At 37.9% G+C, this 24,373-nt stretch overlaps 1 protein-coding gene and 1 long non-coding RNA gene across 2 annotated transcripts in view; one reads left to right on the top strand and one right to left on the bottom strand.

The window, feature by feature from the left end:
- LOC135475945 (uncharacterized) overlaps positions 1 to 15,277 on the bottom strand; it is a 62,315-nt gene extending 47,038 nt beyond the window's left edge. Inside the window, exon 1 of the long non-coding RNA XR_010445079.1 lies at positions 15,153 to 15,277. This is a non-coding gene — a long non-coding RNA (uncharacterized LOC135475945). The remainder of the gene's footprint in view (positions 1 to 15,152) is intronic.
- Positions 15,278 to 16,754: 1,477 nt separating this feature from the next.
- Positions 16,755 to 24,344, top strand: LOC135474786 (proteasome subunit beta type-6-like). The gene is made up of 6 exons (XM_064754383.1): positions 16,755 to 16,861; positions 18,942 to 19,009; positions 20,840 to 20,971; positions 21,618 to 21,747; positions 22,550 to 22,694; positions 24,089 to 24,344. Exons 1-6 carry the CDS (start codon positions 16,766 to 16,768, stop codon positions 24,217 to 24,219), a joined length of 702 nt encoding a protein of 233 aa, XP_064610453.1. The 5' UTR covers positions 16,755 to 16,765; the 3' UTR covers positions 24,220 to 24,344.
- Positions 24,345 to 24,373: the final 29 nt, after the last annotated feature.

The following is a 24,373-nucleotide window of genomic DNA, read 5'->3' as shown; positions in this document are numbered from 1 at the left end:
AAAGTTCAGTAAAATGACAATGAGAAGTCAGTGCTTGCGTGTACATATACTAGTACTGTGCATTCTTGTGGTTGGGCGAGTCCATGTCGCCAAAGTGCTGCCGCCACTGAGGTATCATGCCACAGACACCAGACATGACACCCGCCAAATTATACTGAAAATGGGACAACCTGTCCTGTTTCCTTGCTCTTTATATATCCTGTCAGTGCTAAGCACCAAGTGAGGTTGCAACATGTATGTTTTGTTTTGTTTTTTTTTAGTTTATTATGACCTGACCTGACCCGACTCTGGGGGGATACAATCCAACTATTAGACCCCTGAAGCGGTAATTAGCAATTTATAGTTGACCCAACTCACTGCGATATTGGTGCACCTCTGGAGTGACTGACTGATTAACTGTTTGACTAAAAAGCCATTTGATCATGATTACTGTCGCCATTAGTCAATGGGCATAGTGGCTTTGAGGGCAGAGGATTACACAAACCACTTCTAATGCCTCATCATATTAAACTGAAAATTCCAAAAGGCCAAACAAAAAAAGGTTTGTTTCACATAACCCAACTTTATCTGGAAATGATAAATGTAGAAATCAAAGGCAAACTGCTTATAAATTAAGGAAAAGAGTTTTGTAGAAATGCTAAATATAAAAATAAAAGAGCTGTTCAGTGGGCTTGAAGGACAACACAAAACACATTAAGAACTGTTTGGCTCAATCCCTCTTTTCTCACATTATGCTATACTACACAGTCTGTGACTTATAATTATTGGTACGATTTATTTTCAGATAACAGAAGCGATCATTTCCAGTTAGCTGATAATAAATATCATGATTTGTCGGTTCTACATAATTTTCATCATTCCTAGATACTACAAGAGTTATGTCAAAATAATGATTTTCCAGTGTCATGAATACTGTACTCAATCATTCATTCCTTCATTCAATCTATGTCAATCAATCTGCATCAAACTTTTCTGATAAAAAGACACATCCATCACCTGTATGAATATCGATGGCAGTAATCGAAACTACATCCCCATGAACAAAAAAAAAGGATCCGCTGCCGTTTAAGTGGTCACTGCTGTCTGGTGTAATCAGACGTAACTAATGGAGAGGCATGATAGAGAAGGTGCACGGCTTTTAACACATCAACTGTCAATTCCATAGAAAAATCCATACCCTTCCCTGAGACAGCAAGAAAATGGCATCCAAACATTAGGCTTATAGTGATGCCAGTAGATAATCTGCGACACCTGCAATATAGTACACATTCTGTACATGCCATTTCCCAGGGATATGTCACAATATAGTACACATTCTGTACATGCCATTTCCCAGGGATATGTCACAATATAGTACACATTCTGTACATGCCATTTCCCAGGGATATGTCACAATATAGTACACATTCTGTACATGCCATTTCTCAGGGATATGTCACAATATAGTACACATTCTGTACATGCCATTTCCCAGGGATATGTCACAAAAATCCCTGCCACGAGAAAAATATACTGGCATATAAAGTTGGCTTTTAAAAAATGGATGATTTTTTTTGGTCATATACAGTAACTGATGGGCTCAAGGACTCAACCATCCAAACTTTTTTATTTGATTGGATTTTTACTCCGTACTCAAGAATATTTCACTTATATGATGGCGGCCAGCATTATGGTAGGTGGAAAACGGGCAGAGCCCGGGGAAAACCCACGACCATCCACAGGTTGCTGAAAGACCTTCCCACGTACGGCAGGAGAGGAAGCCAGCATGAGCTGGACTTGAACTCACAGTGACCGCATTGGTGAGAGACTCCTGGGTCATTATGCTGCCCTAGCCCGCTAACCGATTGAGCCATGGAGCCACAAACTTCTTTCTCTCACTCCATTTTTATGCCTCATTTATTATCTTCTATAATTAAACCTTCCGATTCCAAGATCTCAGTAATATATTCTTTAAAAAGACATCACTCACAGCAATACACACACAAGTTTTTGATATATTATTTTCTGTTAAAATAATTAAAACAAAAATTAATTGGCTTTTACATATACTGTTGATTTATTTAACATTTAATGCGCATGTACTGTGAATTGCACTACGTAACATGATATAAACTCTCCAGAAATATATATTCATCACCAGAAATAATATTTTGCAGAAACAAAATTGATTTTCTAAACCATGCTTTACACATTTAGGTGGTAAAACAAAAGCAGCAGCAGCCATACAAGAAGGGTTTGAACTGAGTGTCTTCAATTTTGAAGTGCGCTGAGATCTAGCCTTTCACAAAAAGTTCATAAATAAATCCAAAGCTATACGCATACACCTATATGTAGCATGTTCAGCCCGTACATCTACTGTATATAGCTAAAAAATAAAAGATTGATTTTAGCCAGTGTAGAAAAAGGTACATGTATGAGGAAAAAATATCTTTGCAATTGCAGTTTTGAACTTCCATTATCATCAAGCCAAAGTCCTTGCTTAAGGTCATTGGTTCAACTTGAAAAGGTCTGAAAAGATCACAAGGTCATACTTTATACTTAGGGCATTGGTTTCGTTCATTTGTAGACTTTAAATTTTGCCCTCTTCATCTTTCTGTCAAGACACTGTAAAACAGAAGACGATATGCCAACAACAGCCTTCTTTCAATACCTCTAATGGCAGAGGTTCTGTGGTTCAAACCCCACCCAGTACAGGTCACCTAGTACAGGTCACCTAGTACAGGTCACCCAGTACAGGTTCTTTGTCAAAATGCACAAGATTTATTATGGCTGCTTAATAAAAGCGATGCTCCTGTACAACCTTTTATTGTTCATCAAAAGGAAACAAAACATAACAAGAAAACACAGCTTGCTTCTTTTTTTCTCTGAACCTTATTTTGGATCTGGCTTGCACACTTAATTTGCACAATTCAAGTCCTAATGCAATATTGATATTTTAAGTTTTGCACCTGTTAAAACTTGGCCATTAATACAATTCTAAATGGGACAGCAAATCATTTTGCTATTTCTACGAAAAGTCACAAAATAAGCACTAGATTTTGCCTGCGTGAAGTACAATTTATGAATAACAATTGGACAAAGAGATGATTTGATTAAATCCCAAATTCTGATGTCGAAAAATTAAATTGAAATTTCTGCAAACTAGTGCTTGAATAATATTTACATTTACAGATACAGCATGAATAATACCATTTCTGGAACTTCATAATCAGGGAAGACAACTCCTGACTACTCCTGCAGATCAATAGATAGCTCCGCGCGAGTCCCACAGAGTGTGTAATTGCGTAGCTTAGGTGAAATCCATACAGCAAGCCAAGTCTAGACACAACAAGCTCTTATGGTTACACTGTGGTTCTCAAAATTCATGGAAGCTATTATGAAATACAGCAAATCCTTCTCCCTCATGTGGTTGTGAGTAGGACATGAGTCTCATAAGCTCATAATCTGTGTCATCGGTATTGTGTAATCAGAGAACCATGCCAGAGAGCTCAATCAGAGAACCATGCCAGAGAGCTCAATCAGAGAACCATGTCAGAGAGCTAAATCAGAGAACTGTGTCAGAGAGCTAAATCAGAGAACCATGTCAGAGAGCTAAATCAGAGAACCATGCCAGAGAGTTAAATCAGAGAACCATGTCAGGGAGCTAAATCAGAGAACCATGCCAGAGAGCTAAATCAGAGAACCATGTCAAAGAGCTAAATCAGATAACCATGCCACAGAGCTAAAACAGAGAACCATGCCAGAGAGCTAAATCAGAGAACCATGCTACAGAGCTAAATCAGAGAACCATGTCAGGGCGCTAGATCAGAGAACAAGGCCAGAGAGTTAGATCAGAGAACAAGGCCAGACAGCTACATCAGAGAACAAGGCCAGAGAGCTACATCAGAGAACAAGCCCAGAGAGTTACATCCGAGAGTTACATCAGTAAATCATGTCAAAGCTATGTCAGAGAACCATGGAAGGGACCTACAACTGAGAACCATGTAAGGGACACACAGCAGAGAACCATGGATGGGTCCTACAACAGAGAACCATGGAAGGATCCTACAACAGAGAACCATGGAAGGGACATGCAGCAGAGAACCATGGAAGGATCCTACAACAGAGAACCATGGAAGGATCCCAAAACAGAGAACCATGGAAGGGACATACAACAGAGAGCCATGGAAGGGACCTACAACAGAGAACCATGGAAGGGTCCTACAACAGAGAACCATGGAAGGGACCTACAACAGAGAACCATGGAAGGGTCCTACAACAGAGAACCATGGAAGGGACCTACAACAGAGAACCATGGAAGGGACCTACAACAGAGAACCATGGAAGGGACCTATAGCAGAGAACCATCGATGGGTCCTACAACAGAGAACCATGGAAGGGACACACAACAGTGAACTATGGCAAAGGTCCTACAGCAGAGAACCATGGAAGGGACCTACAACAGAGAACCATGGAAGGACACACAACAGAGAACCATGCCACGCTCACATAATTAAAACTTTCATTCTTTAAAGAGAATAAAAATTATAGTGCACAATTTCAGGTGTTAAAATGCGACAATTCTTGCAAATTTTACATGGATTTTTTTTCCAGATAACAGCTCAGAGATGTCAGAGATCATTCCCTGACATCTTGTAGAACAAAAGTCACTCCCTTCAAAAGCATTCATCTATGTACACTTGATTCAGGGACTGTCAGTGCTCAGCTAACTACCCAAACTTTCCCCCTTTGGCTTTGGCAAACATAAGCTCAGACGTTAAATCTAATTTCTCTGGACCACTGAGTGTCCCCTGGGTATATGCTCCATTATCGGCCATAAAAACCTCCTTGTTCGACAGTAATTAAAGAAATCAGATTCTTTATTAAGGACGATCGGAAAAACCGGAGGGAAAATATGGCAAGAGCCCTTTAAGGTGCAATGAAGACAGACGCTCGATACATCTACGCGATCCCTGCGGCGTACAAGCGGAAATATTGATTGGTCTTTAGGCCAGGAATATCATTATTTGTCCAGACAGACTTAATACCAGTTCTAGAGAACGACAAACAGCTCGAAAGAGAGCAATACTGCTGTTGCCCCAAGAGAGCTCGTGCCCATGATTTTTTTTTTTTTCAGTGCAAATCAAATTGGGCAGCATAATCCATACTTGTTTCTTGCCCTCAAGGAGCTCCAAGGACCCAAAACCCTGGCCTTAAGATAAATATCTCAAATGAACTCTTGCTATTGACAAAATATCTGATTTTCACTTGCATTCTTTCAAAATAGTACTGTTGTCAAAATGGAGCACTGTTTCTACATGTACGTACAATGTAAACAATTATTTCAAGTCCAAATTAAGTTTGATTCCTACACTGAAAAACCTTATGAATTTTCCTTTTGACTTGTACCACTCTGAAAATCTTGAATAACTTCATTTATCATGCATGACCCATGGATTTAGTAGTTCTCAGTTCAAGTTAATGTGTGCAATGATTTATGAATGACTTTTTTTTTTTTCAAAGTGTTGGTTTCACTTTCACTTTCAACTATAACCTAATTTCTCAACTTTTCACATATGAAAGAGTAACTTTCAGCCAAATATATGCACATTTATAATTAGATTTTGGAGATAAAACTACATTGGTTGAATTGGCTAGTTCAGGGCTTCACAGAAAGTATAATTTTATCAATCTACAAGTAGTAATACGTTTAGAATATGTTAATAAACACCTTGCAATCATGCAAAAAGGCTTAAAAATTACATTTAAAATTGTAAAGCCAAGCATCTGTACAGTAACGCAACTACACTGCACTCTCACACGGCATGCGAACATTTTTAAAATAAAATTAATCATCTTCAGATGTAACTGTAACACATTTAATTAGTTTGACACATTTTATTGGTTTGATCAACTCATTTTATTAGTTTGACTAAGTAAACACAATTTATTAGATGGCCATAGTGGCCCAATGTTCAAAATACGCATATTCATTTTATTAGTTTGACTAAGTAAACACACTTTATTAGTAGTTTGACATTGGGCATGGTGGCCCAATGTTCAAGATGGGCATGGTGGCCCATTGTTAAGATGGGCACGGTGGCCCAATGTTCAAGATGGGCATGGTGGCCCAATGTTCAAGATGGCCATAGTGGCCCAATGTTCAAACTACGCATATTTATTTTATTAGTTTGACTAAGTAAACACACTTTATTAGTAGTTGGACATTGGGCCTGGTGGCCCAATGTTCAAGATTGGCATGGTGGCCTGTTGTTAATATGGGCACGGTGGCCCAATGTTCAAGATTGGCATGGTGGCCCATTGTTAAGATGGGCACGGTGGCCCAATGTTCAAGATTGGCATAGTGGCCCATTGTTAAGATGGGCACGGTGGCCCAATGTTCAAGATGGCCATAGTGGCCCAATGTTCAAAATACGCATATTCATTTTATTAGTTTGACTAAGTAAACGCACTTTATTAGTAGTTTGACTAATTTTAAAATTTTACATGCATTTGCAAACTACAGCCCAGTTAGGTGGATTTGAAGATTGGGAGTAATTCAATTATACCTGCTTAAGAATTAAGGATGCTTTCACCATATATATATATACAATATATACATAGTGATGAATGGATAAGAACAGATGTCAAATACTCTGAGGAACTTCCTGAGCTTCATTATTCATTTGCATAAAGACCGCAGAGGTCAACAGTTCTAATGACGAACACCAACGCCAAATTTTTGAGGTTCTTCCAATGTGCCCTTTATTTTGTGACCAACGGGAACATCAGTTATCCCGTAAATCAGTGAAAACTTTCAAAACGTTTCTCAGGTGACAAGAGTCTGTTGCCAGTAAAAACAATATGGCAGATTATGCAATCAACCACAGTTTTACAACCATTTCAGCATAACAACGTAACACAGGAACATGGCGCAACATCAGTTAGCTATTGCTTACAAAAAACAAATAATATCAACAGACTATACTCAGAAAAATCTACATGTTTCCATTTTTATTTCACGTGTGAAGAACTGTCCGGAAAATCACCGCCCTTTATACCGAACCTAAAGCTGCAGCCAATTAAATGCCACTGAAGGAAGTGACTAACATCTGTTGTAAGACAATGTACCCACTGCCCAATGTTCAATGTACCAACAACTGCCCAATGTTCAATGTACCAACCACTGCCCAATGTTCAATGTTTTAACAACTGCCCAATGCTAAATGTACCAACAACTGCCCAATGTTCAATGTACCAACCACTGCCTCTTCAGTGCCACAGGATCACCATAATGGTCTCTTGATCAAGGTATGAACAGCTTTTCAGCATGTTCAAGATCAAAATGGCTGTTATAAAGGCTCAGGAGATGAACTATTAAAAGCTATCAAGATGTCCATATTTGAAACCTAAAAAAATCAAGATACCTGGTATAAACAAGTGCTTGATGTTTAAAACCAAGGCAAAGTTCAAGACATGCTGATCAAGTGCTCTAATATTCAAGATAGACTTGGTGGTCCAATGATCAAGATAGGCATGGTGGCCCAATGTTCAAGATGGGCAGGGTGGCCCAATGTTCAAGATGGGCAGGGTGGCCCAATGTTCAAGATGGGCATGGTGGTCCAATGTTCAAGACGGCCAGAGTGGCCCAATGTTCAAAATACGCATATTCCATACATGTTCAATATTACAACTCCTACAAGACTTCTCTTACAAAAATAATTGTAAGTTAGCACACACACAAAGTTCAGACTGTTTTCTTATCAATTTGCTGCACACACCTTCTACCTAAGAGTTTATCTTACATGTTACAAAGTACAAGTCCATGTACTCTAATTCTTCACAATTTTCGCATATGAAAGAGCAACTTTTAGTGCAATTTATGGACATTTTAAATCTGATTTTGGAGACAAAACCACATTGGTTGGCTTGGCCAGTGTCAGGGCTTCGCAAAAAAGTATATAATGCCCTCAGAACATGTGCCAATAAACACCTCGCAAAACATGTGAAAAGGTTTAAGAATTACAGTACATGTCTACCTATCAAAGATGGCTTTCATACCCAGAGAAAACCTTGTTTAGCTGGCATCTGGGATTCATCACTTTGAGAACTCGCTGAGGTAGTTGACCCTTGGCCTCTGACATTCAAGAAACCAAAAGGTCATCTTTACCTGTTGGGTGTAAACATCTGTTAAAAGCTACTTCACAAGACTACAGCATACCTGTTCAGCACTGTACATAGAGTTTATAGGCTACAGTTAGAACATGTACATGTCTATCTACACGTATTTGTCTTAGTTAATTCTTGCCAAATATGCAAAAACATGACATCTGACAGCATCCTGAACTGATAAACAATTTAAAACATATTACCGAAGTAATCTAACAAAAAATATAGCAAAAAAAAGCAAAAAAAAAAAGAAAAAAGTTATCACTTTACTAAAAACCTTAAATAATCTGAAGATCACAAGCTATTTAGTTAGTGCCCTAAAATGGTGCAAATGAATAAATATATACTGAGCCTATTAATTAAATTAATAGCCTATTAATTAAATTAATAGCCTATTAATTAAATTCTGAAAGTTCTGGTGATCTAAGACAGTTGTGTGGAGGTTTAATTTCCCGCCAAAAAAAAAATGTAAATTTCGACACCAAAAATTACACTATTAGTCATTTATTTGCTTCTTAAAAATGCACACTTTGAAGGGGAAAACTTTAAGTCATGTATACAATGTAGTTAGACATCAGTTTTCCAGCCAATATCAAGAGTTAAAGGTAACTGAAATTTAAAAGAATTCATAATGAAATATCAGCCGTTCATCTGTTTTCAACAACGTGAGAAATAAGCTAGAATCACTGAAATCTTCAGGTAAACATTACGTGCATTTCCATGTCACACACAAACATATATATATATATAGATATATGTATATACTCACTGTATACTATGTAACAAGCAACCTTCAGGGTAAAACATGCAGTCACAAGTTTGCTGTTGATGGCAAGTGTTTACCATGCACTTCATTTCTCATGTTTGGCAGGCAGGATGCAATGCAGTGCTATAGTTTGCTCGCGATCACACCGCAGCGTGACCTTTGGACTCTTATGTCTAACCCTACTGTACATCTTCACACATTTCTATTCCTGCTGTGACAGAGCTTTGGTGGCACCACACCGGCAAACAATGTAACTCATCTGCTTAAACACAGCTGCAGCGTTTTCCCTGCTGACGCCTGAATTCTGCCAACAAATCCCCAGAATTTTGGTTGCCGTGGTAACTTAATTACCGCTGATGAAGTAAAAGCCGATCAGAGGTCTCTGACTGTGGTCAATACCTTTATGCCGGGGTAACCCAGTAATGAGCAGCACTACTTAAACTTGTGGCCGCAGAAGTGATCCTACATATTCTAATCAACCTCATTATGTACTGCATACCATTCCATATACCCGTGTTTACCTCACGTCTGTAACAAGGAATAATGCTAAATTTTAATATGCAAGATTTTTCAATCGTTAAGCTTAATTTCTCACAAATCAACAATTATCAATATTATATCACAGCTGATTTCTTCTGGACGTTATATCAAATATCAACATACTGCAGTGAACTGTACATTACATAAATGTTTGTATACCTGTTATTTAATTTAAAAATTTAAAAGTGTCTGATTTTTCCATTATTATATGACTGTTGTCAGGCTACCGTTTTTTCATATTGCACTTCCTCAACTTTGTCTTGTTTTATAAAAGAGAATCCGATGATTTGGATGCTAGATTAAACAACATTTCAGAAGCTTAATTAAGAACACACCTGTCTCAATTGATTATACTTACGCACCTCAAGTTAAAAAGCTTAAAATGAAGTTATTGTGATTACCTCATGATATTTATTAAAATTAAAAAAAAACAAAAACAAAAAAAAACCACAAAAGGGGCACATCTGTAACGATTATGTCACCTGAATAATTTCCCATAGGCTTCTGAGGCAGCGAAATATACATGTACCCTTCCACCTCAAAGTTAATTTCTCTAAAGTAAAGTGGTTCTCCAGATATCGTATCAGCAACCTGAGAAACCAATAAAAGGAACATAACTCTGTGAAGTCTTTGCTGTTGGGATCCACTTTGATTTTTCTGCATCAGTCGGCACACAAGTAAATAAGCACCTCAAGTTTAACAGCTCTTTAAAGGTGGAGAAAAAATGACACAAATGACATAAAGTTCAGATGAAAGAGTCCGAAAAGTTATTCCTAAACGTGGTCTTCAACATTTTTTTCCAATTTTTCCTTAAGGATCAAAAGACACTTGAAAGTAATTTTTGTACGGTGGGTATTTGGGACCACCTTTTGGTATTTATAGTCTTTGTTTAATAATGTCATAAATGAGGATGTAACACAGGTTTAATAAATATTTTTGCCCTAGAATTTGTTCTTTTCAGCTAACAAATGTATAAATATTATCATAATTTAGGTTAAATGTTTTGATATAAACAACAAATTTACATTCAAATAAATTTATTAGACAAACATCACATCCTTATTTAGAACATTATTATGCAACAACTATAAATTCCGAAAGTTGGTCCCAAATACGCACCATACAAAAATATATTCAAATACACTTTTCTCTTGAAAAAAAAAAAAAAAAAAATCACCAAAAATATTAAAGATCATATTTGCAAATAAGTTTTGACGCTCTTTCATCTGATTTTGGCATAATTTTTTATGTTTTTTTCTCCTTTGTGTGAAACAATTTTGCAGTGTTAACACTACAAAGTTTATGGATGGACAGACAGAGAATGTCCTTCTATAATATTTATGTATTTATTTATTTGATTGGTGTTTTGCTCCGCACTAAAAAATATTTCCCTTATATGAGAGCGGGCAGAGCCCGGCGGAAAACAATGACTATCCGCAGGTTGATGGCAGACCTTTCTACAAAGAAAGCCTTCTGGGTCGTTGCACAGCTCTGCCAGGCACACAAAAGCAATCGTACCGTAATAAGGCCCAATATTAATGGGTAAAATAATATGCCTAAATTTATATTATGAAATGCAAATATAATGCTGATACAACAATTAAACGCATGTAATGCATATTAAAGAAAAACCTATAGTTGTCATATAATTAACATGACCGCGAAGCTTAAAATGCTTAATTCTTGTGATATTGCTTAACTGAGATATTGTGGGGGTTATTTCAAAATTGAACGCACTGCCACATCACTAATTTTAACCAATAATCCGGGGTGGGTTATATTTATAACCCAAGAAAGCAGCTGTCTCTGCTAAGTGACTTTTCATCCACATTAGCAGGGGTTGTGGATGATGCGCAACATAGGGTTTCACATTCTGCACAGGGAGGGAAATAGAACAGCCTGTCCTTTATGCCTTCACCATGCCGCTTGAGCTGAGATACAGCATGGCACCACTTCACAGGAACATAATAGTTCATAATGAACACACCGTTTGTGTTCAAGTTTTAAGAACACTATAATTAACAGTCGGTTTTAATTGGTCATGTCCCTAATCACTGTATTTATTATATGTTATCTGCGTGTTGAGAAGGCTATATAGAGATTTACATGTAAACGCTGGGAATGAAATTTTAACCCTCAGTCTGCATGCTGCTCGGACAAGTGAATGTCAACATCTTAATCTTACAACTGAAAATCTGGGGTGATATAGTGACATAGAGTTATAGAGTCTATGATATAGAGTTTAAAAACTTTAATTTATTTATGTATTAATTTAAACATTTTCTCTTCCCATAAACCAGAGAGTCACATCATACATGGTAATAATGAAATTAAAATTTGTCTACGAGTATTCCACCATCAACTCATAACACAGATCTATAAACAAACTGTTTTCTAGTAGCAATAAAAGTAAATGAACTGTACCCTTTCTGGTCAAGACTAGGTTTGTAAAGCACAACACAAAACAGGAAACTGTAGAATATGTATCAAGGCCCTTATAGATATGTACTCACTTGTGAAGTTTTGGCCTGCCCACGTACCAGTTTCTTATAGATACCTCTCCTCATTCAGTAGAGGCTGTGGTTGAGCGAAGTCAGTTTCCCTAGGCTATAACAGTGAACTGTTTGTCTCTGACACAGGATAGTTTTACCCCAGCTATTTCCTAGAATCCCCCATTCTCAACCAACAGACCTCACTGTTTACTGAATTCCCCCTCCTTTTGTTTCTCTGCTGAGCAAAATCTTTCTGGTTTCTGCCAGGAGAGAAATAAACCATCAGCAGAGGAAAATAATAACAGTTCTGTGGGTTGTGTTATAAACTGTAGAGGTTTGAACTGGGATATGAAAGTCCCTGTGGCTACATGTGCTACTGTTACTACTGTGTAATCTGTCCACAACATGGGATGACTATGGATAAACCAGCTCTCTGTGCAGAGAACATGAGGGAGGCTTTACCGTAATGTACACAATAATTATATATTTATTTATTTGACTGCTGTTTTACACCGTACTCCAGAATATTATGCTTATACTACGCCGGCCAGCATTATGGTGGGAGGAAACTGGGCAGAGCCCGGACGAAACCCATGACCATTTTCAGGTTGATGGCGGACCTTCTCACTAACGGCTGGAGAAAAGTCAGTGTGAGCTAGACTTGAACTCACAATGACCGCATTGGTCATTACGCTCATTACATAATATACATATTGCCACTGGCTTAATGTTAAACAGTCTTTCTTATACCATTAAACTGTAGAGCACAAAGATGCTGGAGTAACCCTACCTCCACACTGAAAAATCACCCTACACAAAAGCTTTTGTTTTTAGAAATTCTTCACGAGTTCTTTTTGCTGTAGTTGTAATATCCCATGTACAAATGTTAAATGCAAAACTGTATTACACTGTAATTAAACAATTTGTATTTACAATGAAAAAAAAATGAAATAAAAACTCAAGGCAGGTCACCACAATCAAAAAACTTTTACTTTCAGACTAGCTGAAATGCACTTTATATTTTCACATGAACCAATTATCATCTGATACAGATATTGACATTTCAAAGAATTAATATTTAGCTATTATAATACATGTACAAGTATACCAGATGTCAAAAAATGTATGTTAATACAGAGGCATGTATAATTTACTACACACTGATAAAATTTATTAAGATATCATGAATGGTGCACTTTCATGAAACTCCAGACAGCTTCAAGACGGATTGTAGAAATAAAATGAAAATGTAGATTTTGACAATAATCACTCAAGCAGTAAGCATCAGATTCAGCCAATAAAACATAAAGTGTAAATTTTTTTTTCATCTTTTCAAATCTATTCAACTGCACTGTAAATGATTCCTGCCCATTTTAAAGAAATTTCTATTCATATTTTATTTTTACACCAAAACGGCATTTATCAATTTTAGGCTAGCTGACTGACACGTCTAAAGGTTAGTTGCATAAAACATGTTAAGGTTTTGTTTGTCTGAAGGTTGGGGGCATTTTCTGTAGGATTTAAAGTACATGCAATTTTCAGTTCAACGAAAAAATTTGCTTCTGAGTGTATAAAGCGATTAGCATTTTGTTTGTAAGATATTTTTGAAAGTTTGCTGTGTGGCATTTTCAGTCAAAGGATTTAAAGTAATTTTAACAAGAAATTTGTTTCTAAGGATTTAAAAATGCTTAGCATTTTTTAAAATAACAATCACTTCCAACAACAAGATGTTACAGCTTACAATGGTACAGTTGTTTTCACTTGTCATTCTGGATTATTTTACTTACTGTATTTTGCCTGTAGTTTGGCATTTTACAACTGACACATGTTGCTTGATTCTGAATGATTCATCCTTGTTAATATTAAAATACATATTTATGTCGCTTAAGAGATTTTTTTTGTTTTTCTGAAGTTTGATTAATTTCTTAGCAGAAAGACATAAGTATTGGAACAAAATCGCTTTAAAACTTTCATTTATTTCTGAAAAAGCATTTTCACATACCAAACTATAGGTAAGTGAAATACAGTATGGGGTTCCAAACTATAGGTAAGTGAAATACAGTATGGGGTTCCAAACTATAGGTAAGTGAAATACAGTATGGGGTTCCAAACTATAGGTAAGTGGAATACAGTATGGGGTTCCAAACTATAGGTAAGTGGAATACAGTATGGGGTTCCAACCTATAGGTAAGTGAAATACAGTATGGGGTTCCAAATTATAGGTAAGTGAAATACAGTATGGGGTTCCAAACTATAGGTAAGTGAAATACAGTATGGGGTTCCAAACTATAGGTAAGTGAAATACAGTATGGGGTTCCAAACTATAGGTAAGTGAAATACAGTATGGGGTTCCAAACTATAGGTAAGTGGAATACAGTATGGGGTTCCAACCTATAGGTAAGTGAAATACAGTATGGGGTCCCAAATTATAGGTAAGTGGAATACAGTGTGGGGTTCCAAATTATAGGTAAGTGGAATACAGTATGGGGTTCCAAATTATAGGTAAGTGGAATACAGTATGGGGTTCCAAACTATAGGTAAGTGGAATACAGTATGGGGTTCCAAACTATAGGTAAGTGGAATACAGTATAGCCATCTATATGGGATTCGTGAACTCTTCAGGCAGAAGTAGTAGAAAGAAGCTGCAGGAGGGATGTATGTTTCATATATATTTTCATCCATGATTAACATTTCACCTTGATAGTGAATGGATGGAAATCATTTCTAACATAAATTACCACAATATTACATAATGTTTCCCATAATTTGGAATGGCATTAAAGCAATCAAAATAGTCTGTGATCATTTTAAAATTCTTTACTGTTCTTCATTTAACAGTCTACTCCAATTAAATTTCTGGCAAAAACTGAAATTACGAAATAATGAAAGTGACCAGGGTAAATATAGACTTACACGAATTCTTGATGGAAAGGGAGGCAATTAAGAGATCTCAAACAAACGTTAGATTACACCCACAGCTACACTATCATTGTTGTCCATATTTAACTGTCACCAAGATCCCGCCAACAATGGCAGCCATGGAATCTAGAAACACTGCCCAAGGTTGGATTTGAACCTGAACTTTGTGTGCCAGCAGCTGAATTCTGAATTACCACTAAACCTTACTTTCCTATTAATTAGTTCCATAAAACGTATCATCTCCAAATTCGATTATATCTGTCGGAAATCTGTATAAAAAAACTTACCAGAATCATGTCACAAGTGCATCACAGGCAAAGAATTCGAATCCTTGAGCATTTCTTCCAATTGAGTGTCATTAGGACCATTTTGAGTTTTCTGCAAATGTCCTGCTTATATTCTGAAACCAAATTTACCAAATGAATACGATTAAATGTGTAGACTTTAAAACAAATCACCTTCTATAAATGATCAAATGAATCCCACTATAAAAGCCAAATTCTTCTAACTGCCCTCAAAATTTGAAATGTTTTGAGCTTAATTATTTTGGGGCTGTAGAAATTCACATTTTTGCCACCCCATGAATGGTAGCTTAACACATACACTGTTTGTATCAAAATATCACCTTAAATTTTCAAAGTACGTGAGAAGGTCTGGCATCAACCTGCAGATGGTCGTGGGTTTCCCCCAGGCTGTGCCCGGTTTCCTCCCACCATAATGCTGGCCGTCATCGTATAAGTGAAATATTCTTGAGTACAGCGTAAAACACAAATAAATAAATAAATAAATTTTCAAAAACTAACTATTGTAAGGTGGTTTTAAATTTTGACTTCATTACAGTCACATGATTAAATGGTGATAGGATTTGGAAATACACAGCGTTATCAGTAGCCTATAACCCTTATAGCAGTGTCTGACTTCCTTAATGCTATACTTCACTTATTCTTCACTTATATGATGGCACTCCCTTTTAATTATGCTGGTTGTTAGAAAATTTCGTCAAGGAATGGGCTGTATGTTTAGTTGAGAATATCTTTTTTTTTTTTTTTTTTGCCCTCACTATATGGGTGCTCTATTTTTAATTTCGCTCATTACCGTCTTTCACATAAACCGTTCACACAAGGTTGATGCCTTTGTTGGTGGCTTTCGTTTCTAATGAAAATTAGATTTTTCTGTAAATGGCGTCACTCTACCATGTGACAACAACCTAGTGTTCAAAACAAGCCCAATTGTGCACATTTTCTGTCATTTGTATGTCATAACTCGCGCGTGCAATGCATAGCCTACACGCATTCATTTTACGAGACAGTTTGTCAGTAAAGGCAAGGATATTCAATTTATTCGAAAACCAGTTACATATGGGACTAATATAACTGTTATATAGTCCCAAATTACATGTACGTGTACTTCAAAATTACGGTGCACCGAGTAACTGTAAAGTTTGAGGTTCATCTGTCAGACTTTGAAAATCCCTGACACTCCACAACAGGTCGTGTAACATGTGCTTTAAACCAACCGCGAAGACAAAACCTCTACTAATCATGCGCATTGTTTTACCCTAGGACCTAAACTATTTTCTGGAAGTAAACCAAAAATGTTAGGAGGGTAAAGTGGAAATTAAATGACTTGCTGGAAGTTGAAGAAAATTTTTTTAAAATATGTACTAATATATCATATTAGAGCTATATTATTGTACTCTAAATCATGATTAGTAATAATAAATGAAAATATTTTAGTAAATTAATATTGTTCATCATTTTTTATGTTGCTCACACGTTTGCAGTGGATCCCCTCTCGCTACCCTTACCCATGACGTCACTGGAGTCAGCGGCTAAACCTGGACTTACGTCCTTGGACTCACGGGTAAAATATCAACAAAAGCATACCTACACAAATCAACATGGCAGTAACGGGCATGACGAGCAGAAATTTCCAATCATTTTACCGACCCGATGACTTGACTCCAGACTGGCTGACGGCTGAACATGAAACAGGGGTGAGTAGAAAATAACTAATTTACTAGTGCCGAAGTAGAGAGCTGGAATCGCGAGAATGACAATGTAATGACGACGATTTTGGTATATACTCTCTCAAAATACAACAACAACAGAAGATACTGAACAGTCTTCTGTCACTTGTCCAGTGGCAGTTATATGGCTTGCTCAGTCCGATTTTCCCCCAAAGTGCCATTTGGGGTGTATAGCAAGTATAAGTGGATCGGCAACAGACCCTTTGTAGCCGAAAAAAAGGGAGGGGGAAAGCCAGAATTCATGCAGTGGGATAGTCCAAATTTTCCAACTAGAAATTGAAGCAGATATTGTGATAAGCCTTACGGCATGCTGTAGTTCTAGTCAGATGTTGCTCCATTCAAAACAGTTGCTACTTCTGATAACGTTTAATTATTTGCAGAGTAACGTAACTCTTAAATCGAGCACACAAAGTCTAGCGAGAGTTACGGTGGAATACAACCCCAAATGTGTCAGAATGACGGGAAGGCACATTTACGACATATTCATACGCGCATTAAAACTTCCCTAGTGTAAATCGAGTGGTCCCCACAATCTACTAACCCGTTCTGAGTCCAAAAGTGATCCATGGCAGCCGCACCAATTCCCAAAATAAATTACAGTTTCAGACACTACCCCCACTGTGACTGCCATTTCATTTTGATAGTTGCGCATACCAGTCATGTGCTCAGTGTGAGCACAGAAAATATTAAAGTCATTCTAGGGAGATAATATCTTATAACAGTCATTATGGCAAATCTAGTCACCCATCAGATTGAGGCTGGGTCATTTCATGAGCTCACAGCCTTTAGGTCAGTCTCCTTGTTCTTGCAGGTGATCGAAATGGTGCTAGACTGCTGAAGCTATACTGGGTGTTGTGCCTGAAAATGTAGTTTATTTGTGAATTTTTGAATTTGTCACGGGTCGCTTTTGGTTCAGAAAGACTCGTAACAGTTTAGTTGATTATATTGACCACTCGATTGACAACAATTTACGCTAGGGAAGTTTTAATGCGCATGTGAAGTGTTAAATGTTCCTTACAGTCATTCCGACACATTTGGGGCTGTTTTTCACTGTAATTTCTCAAGACTTTCTGTTGCTCGATGTAAAATTTACGTCTCCCCGCAACATCTTAATTCTTTTAAATGGAGCAACTTCTGACTAGAACTGCAGCATGCTGTCATGTTTATCACAATATCTGCTGCAAGTTGTAGTGAGAAAATTCGGACTAGCACTGGCAACCACCCAATGTAGAAAATTGTATACCAACCTCAATAGTTGTATTTACATACATGCTGAATAATGTTGTCATATGACTGAAAAAATGTGAAGTAAAACATAAAACCCTACGCATGCATATGTGCCAGTACAAGTTCTATACTTGTGAATGTCCCTTGTGTTTATGTCATGAGCAGGGTGCACTCAGTGTACCTTCAGTACTTTCAGACCTCTTATAAGATCTTTGGGGCCTCTGTGGCCTGGTGTTTAGTGTGCTACCGCAGCATAATGACCCAAGAGCCTCTCACCATTGTGATAGCTGTGAATTCTAGTCCATGCTGTCTTCCTCTCCAGTTGTACTAGGGAAGATCTGACAGCAACATGCAGATGGTCATGTCTTTCCTTGAACCTGGTTTCTGCCAAATATAATGCAGACCCCAGCTGTGTACATGTTAGTGAAATATTCAATCAATCAAACAAAGTATATTTTGATAATATTTCCTGTAACGTCGGATCTAGTAAGCCTGGGAGGATGGAAAAATGAAACGAACATACCAGTTTGGGCATCAGCAGTAAACAGACAGGGATTAGAAGAAAATAACTAAAAACTGATAAGCATTACACAGGAGTATGGGCTGTTGTGTGGCTGCAACAAAACAGCCCAATCAGAATTTTAGAGTAGGTCTCCTTTTTTTAACGAATTTGTCAGGTTATCATTAACTAACTAACTTTTATGGATGGCCCGGTTGATAACATTCCACAGCGTGAACAAGGTGGTAGGCCCAAGATGTGGTACGCTCAGAAAATGCTCTCTTGGTCAGGTTTCCGATATTAATCATTTTTTCCTTGTAGACAACTATTGCTGCAATAGAGTTTGCTGATGGAGTTGTTATTGGTGCAGATTCTAGGACAACAACAGGGTGAGTAACTTTAAGTGCTTCGTTTAAAAATGTTTGTACAATATCTGCATTCGCTCTGTTTGTACATGAATGAATAAATGATCCGTGTAGTTGTACAAACTGTATTTCACTTAAAGTTTAGCTTTTTTAAGCGACATGTTTGGCTTGATTCTGATTGATTCACTCACATAATTGTGCCACTCAGAAGTTTGATTAATTTTTTATCAGAAAGTGTTGGTATCAGAAGTGTCATTTAAGGGCCTGTATATGCTTCTGAACATGCTTTTTTTTTTTTTTTTTTTTTTTTTTTACACCAAACTCAATGTGAAATACAGCACATATATACATATATTATTATTATTATTATTATATTCTGTTTCACTTCACAGACTGACTAGGATGATGACACATGTATTATCTAAGCCATCATGCCAGACTTTGCTCAGTATTTAGAGCTCGGCCTTTCTTCCCGTCCCATCCAATAGGAAAGTTTAACTTGCCTGTAAATTAGAGCCCTTACTAAGTGATATGGAAGTGGCCTCCATAACTGAGGTGGTTAGCATGCCGGCACGGCAACCTGTGGATGGTCATGGGTTTCTGCCCAGATTCCTCCCACCATATTACTGGTCGCTCTCAAATAAGTGAAGTATTCTTGAGTACAGTGTAAAACACCACTCAAAGAAATAATGAAAAATAAATTAGTATTTATACATTGAATGTAGCCTATGTTGTTGTTGTTGTTTCGTCACTAATTTCCATCAAGCCTATTTTGCTTCCAAATGATAAGACTTAACACATTGATGTGCAAGGAGTTACTGTTTGCGCAAGCAATTGTACGTTTAGTGTGAAATAAATTCATTCCATACAAATACATCACACTACAGCCACATCCTATGCTATTTTGAACTCCTGTCAGTGTCAGTAACTAAAGGTGGGCATTGAAGAGTTAATGGTTCAATTAATCAAGGTAGATGAAGTCCGACATCGCTAGCTTGATTAAGTGAAGATGGGTATGTACGTGTTGACTGGTCTAAAACCAATTTATATTTGAATGCCAGGAAAAAATAAAAGCAAGAAACAAAATAAGTTCGGAAAGAAAAGTTTTGCTGGAAGAAATTTGTGAACAGCCAGCCTTTAACGTACCTGAAGTTTGAGTATGAAACATGGCACATGGCACATGTCTCTTCTATATGTGCAGAAGTTTCAACAATTGAATTATTATTTTATTGGTGGAAATTTTCCTTCGGAGATTTTTGCATTTTTAAAATCTGGATAACTAATGGATTTAGTGTATACCAAAGATTAGGATGGGCTTGAGACATAAAGTTCAGGTGAAATTTTCTTGGTGGACAACAGAGGAATATATGCTGTGTATTAAAGAGAGTCTGACTCGATGGACTACACATTCTGTAAGACGGCCTGAAAGCTAGAGAACATGTGATCTCCCTAGTAACAGACAGCAACAGAAAATGTGTTCCTCATGTTATGGCATAGGAAAATGGCTATTTTTGAATTGCTGTCAGCGATAATGTATTCGTTGAACTTGCATAATTTTCAGCTTTCCAGATAGTCTGGGTATTTGTGTAGAGCTTATGTGATGTTTCTTGGAAGAGCTTGCTGATCGCTGAGGGACTGGGAAACATGGGCCTTTTCCCCTGTGCTTCAGCATGGGGTGGGCATTTTGTTTTCACCTACACCAGGGCGATCATGCGATTTCCAAATTCCAGGCCGTCTTACAGAATATAAGCTCATTTACTGTGTGGATTAAAAAAAAAAACTTAAAAAAAAAAAAAAGAGAAGCATTTAATTTGTTGAAGTTCCAAATGTGAATTCCATGCACCTTTGTTTCAGTGCCTACATTGCTAACCGTGTGACGGATAAGTTGACACGCGTGTCAGACTACATCTACTGCTGTAGGTCTGGGTCAGCAGCGGACACACAGGCTGTGGCGGACATCGTCACCTATCATATGGGATTCCTCAAGTAAGCCACACGCCACATGGTCTCCGTCTAGCTCTTTAGAGAGAACCGGCTCAAGTGGTCAGTCATTAGCTCTGTAAGCACAAGTCCTGGTACTTAAGACTTGGAATTAAAAATAAGACAAAAATGACAAACATCTGTCTAGCAAAGTTTGCAGATTCTTCATTTTCGTGAAATGTCAGGCGCTAGAAGTCAAGACTACCCCATCTCATCAACATGTTTCTTTTCATTCCTTACTCTGTGAACATATTGGGATACCAGCAGAAGTCTGAAGTGGGACGGCACGACGTCACAGTGGGTTGACCAAATATGTCACAGATGAAACCGCAGAACGCAACATGTTTTGCATAGAGCAACAAAAGACGTTTGACGTGCAAGTCCTAACTCGTACTAGCGCCAGCTTCTGGGAGAGGAAAATCTACAGCTACCCCATTGTGACGTCATGATGTCGCAGAGGGAAAGCCATTCAGGCAGCAACATCACTTTGTTGCAAGTGTCAAATTTGGTCTCATATTGGACAGTTGTCATTTACTACATATTATCATTTGATATGTACAGTTACGTGGATAATAAGGTGCCAAATAAATAAATAAATAAATAAATCAAACAGCAGTTAAACGTGTACATAGTGTTGTTGTTGTTGTTTCAGGATGGAGATGGGGGAGGAACCTCTGGTGAAAACAGCAGCTCATGTATTCCAGGATCTCTGCTACAACTACAGGGACAGTCTGACAGCGGGGATCATTGTGGGGGGCTGGGACAAGAAAGAAGGGGGACAGGTACAAAGTTGTTTACAGATCACTTTAGAGGGTGTTCACTTGTGGCCATATTTATATATTAATTTGATTGGTCTTTTATGCCATAATCAAGAATGTTTCACTTATACGACAGCAGTGGCCAGCATTATGGTCGGAGGAAACAAGCCTGAGCCCGGAGGAAACCCACAGCCATCCGCAGGTTGCTTCCAGACCTGGATGAGTGAGACTTGAACTCACTGTGGCTACATTGGTGAGAGGCCACTGAGTAACTGTGCTTTGATGGCACACTAACCATGTGGCCAGGAGACGCCCAAAATTGTGGCATTAATTTGAAGTCAAGACTATTTATGACTGCACAACACAATCACAATAGAGCCTTTCCCTGTGACATAGAGGCCTCCGTAGTCGAGTGGTTAGGGTGCTAGCACATCGCAAGGATTCTGGAGCTTCTCACCAATGCGATTTCTTGAGTGAAGTCCACGTCATGCTCACTTCCTCGGCAATCCCAAAGGGGAAGGTCTGCCAGCTGGTCGTAGATTTCTCCCACCATATTGCTGGCCTTTGTGGTATTAGTGAAGTATTCTGGAGTAAGACATAACACAACAATCAGATAAATAAATAAATCCCCAATATAGATTAATTATACTGTATATACTTTTGTTTTTTTTGTTTGTTTTGCCTATTTTTCTTCTTGACGTTACAAGGAATGAAATACATGGTAGTAATACTTCAGACATTTTGAACCCTGAAGGAAGGGAAGAAGAGAAAAAGTACTTCACCAGGCAGAACTCAGGCATTTTCTCTGCTTGTGTTTGCTTTGTAGGTATATTCCATACCTATAGGAGGAATGATTGTACGGCAGCCGTTCGCCATTGGAGGATCGGGTAGCTCGTACCTATATGGTTATGTAGATTCCAATTTCAAAGAGGGCATGGACAAAGACACCTGTTTGAAGTTCACAGCTAATGGTAGGATGTTTTCAGACTCTCTCTCTCTCTCTCTCTCTCTCTTGCTGTTTACTCTTTGACTGTATTTATATCATTAATGTTTTTCAGGTCACTGGGTAAGGTGTGCTTCAGTTTTGGACAGGGAGTTTGTAGATTTCTCCACATCTTGGGGACAACTTGGATTTATTAGCAAGGCAGACAAAGAGCTTGCCTGTAGTAGACACATGAGTGCAAAACTTCAGCTCAATACATTAAGTACTGAAATTGTGAATTTGGTAATTTTGCAGTAATTAATATGGGCACAGAGCATCAGTGATGCAACATCCCCATTGTGCCATTGTGCCCTATGTGCAGGCCAATACATGATGTACTTTTTAGATACCACACCTAAGATTTGGTTTAACTTGGATTCTAATACACAATACACTGAGTCAGGAATTTGGTGATTTACGGTAATATGGATTGCACACATCCAACCAGTCATGAAATATCCCCCTCACGTTATTCTGTTCTACATGTGTGCAAACCCTGAGCTCAATACAAGCAGTGCATTTTGAGTGAGTGAGTGAGCGAGTGAGTGCTTGGGGTTCAACGTCGTACTCAACAATTTTTCAGTCATATGACGATGAAGGAATCCTTAGGGTGCATGTACGTGTAATGTGCCTCCTTGTTGCAGGACGGATTTCCACCGCTCTTTTATTTAGTGCTGCTTCACCGAGACGACTTACCGAGGGCAAGTAAGCCGCCCCGCCCGAGCCATTATACTGATACGGGTCAACCAGTCATTGCACTAACCCCTTCATGCTGAATGCCAAGCGAGGAAGTTACACAGTGCATTTTGAAATACCGCCACTAACATTTTTTTTAACATTGATTTTAAAACACAATGCACGAAGTCAGGAATTCAGAAATTTACGGTATTTAATTTTTACATTGCGAACCGATGTTGGAATATCCCCCTCGTGTGCAAACCCTGAGCTCAATACGAGCAGAACTTTAAAGATAGCACCCCTAACATTTTGTCCAACAGTGTTTTACCTGTTATTAGGGAAACAGACACTCTGGTTACAGCATAAGCCATACCTGTATTTTGTCCAGGCAAGTTAATGAGTGACTGACAGCAGGAACTTACCAGAGGTTGACGGTTTACTTCAAGCACTCTTTTGTTTCCTCAGCTGACCATCATTGTATAAGTGAAAATTCTACATTATTAAAACAACAATCAAAAAGTCTTTCAATCATAAATAAATTTTCACTTCAGTGGCCAGATAAATGCTTCTAGTCTTGGATAGTCAACAACCCCCGTATGATGCAGCCTCAGTCTTCTCTAATGGCATGAATGGCCTGCAATTCTCGTCAGACAGTCAGTGTTATAACTTGGTGCATAACTGATTTTATTTACTTTGTATTTGCAGCTATTTCATTGGCAATCAATCGTGATGGCTCATCAGGTGGCATCATCAGACTGGCTGCAATCACGAAAGACGGCGTGGAACGTGTGACACTCACCGGAGACCAGCTACCCAAGTTCTACGAGTCTTCTTAGCCAGAATAGCCCCTTCTTTCTCATTTCAGAACACCCCTGTGTTCGTTTTCATATACCCTTAATATGTTGGTTTAAACAACTGTACATGTCAAAAGTGATTTATTTAATACAGTAAGCTGATCATTACCAAATATCGTTTGTTTGTTACAGTTAA

This window comes from Liolophura sinensis, chromosome 9, assembly GCF_032854445.1.
Source record: "Liolophura sinensis isolate JHLJ2023 chromosome 9, CUHK_Ljap_v2, whole genome shotgun sequence".
Lineage (NCBI taxonomy): Eukaryota > Metazoa > Mollusca > Polyplacophora > Chitonida > Chitonidae > Liolophura > Liolophura sinensis.
Note: the sequence above shows the minus strand (reverse complement) of the source record. Positions and strands in the feature narration are given on the sequence as shown.

Excerpts from the sequence above, each read along its gene's own strand:
- LOC135474786 (XM_064754383.1), top strand. The coding sequence starts at position 16,766 with ATGGCAGTAACGGGCATGACGAGCAGAAATTTCCAATCATTTTACCGA. Across the intron at positions 16,862-18,941 it reads CGGCTGAACATGAAACAGGG|ACAACTATTGCTGCAATAGA; the intron begins GTGAGTAGAAAA and ends TTTTCCTTGTAG. Across the intron at positions 19,010-20,839 it reads GATTCTAGGACAACAACAGG|TGCCTACATTGCTAACCGTG; the intron begins GTGAGTAACTTT and ends CCTTTGTTTCAG.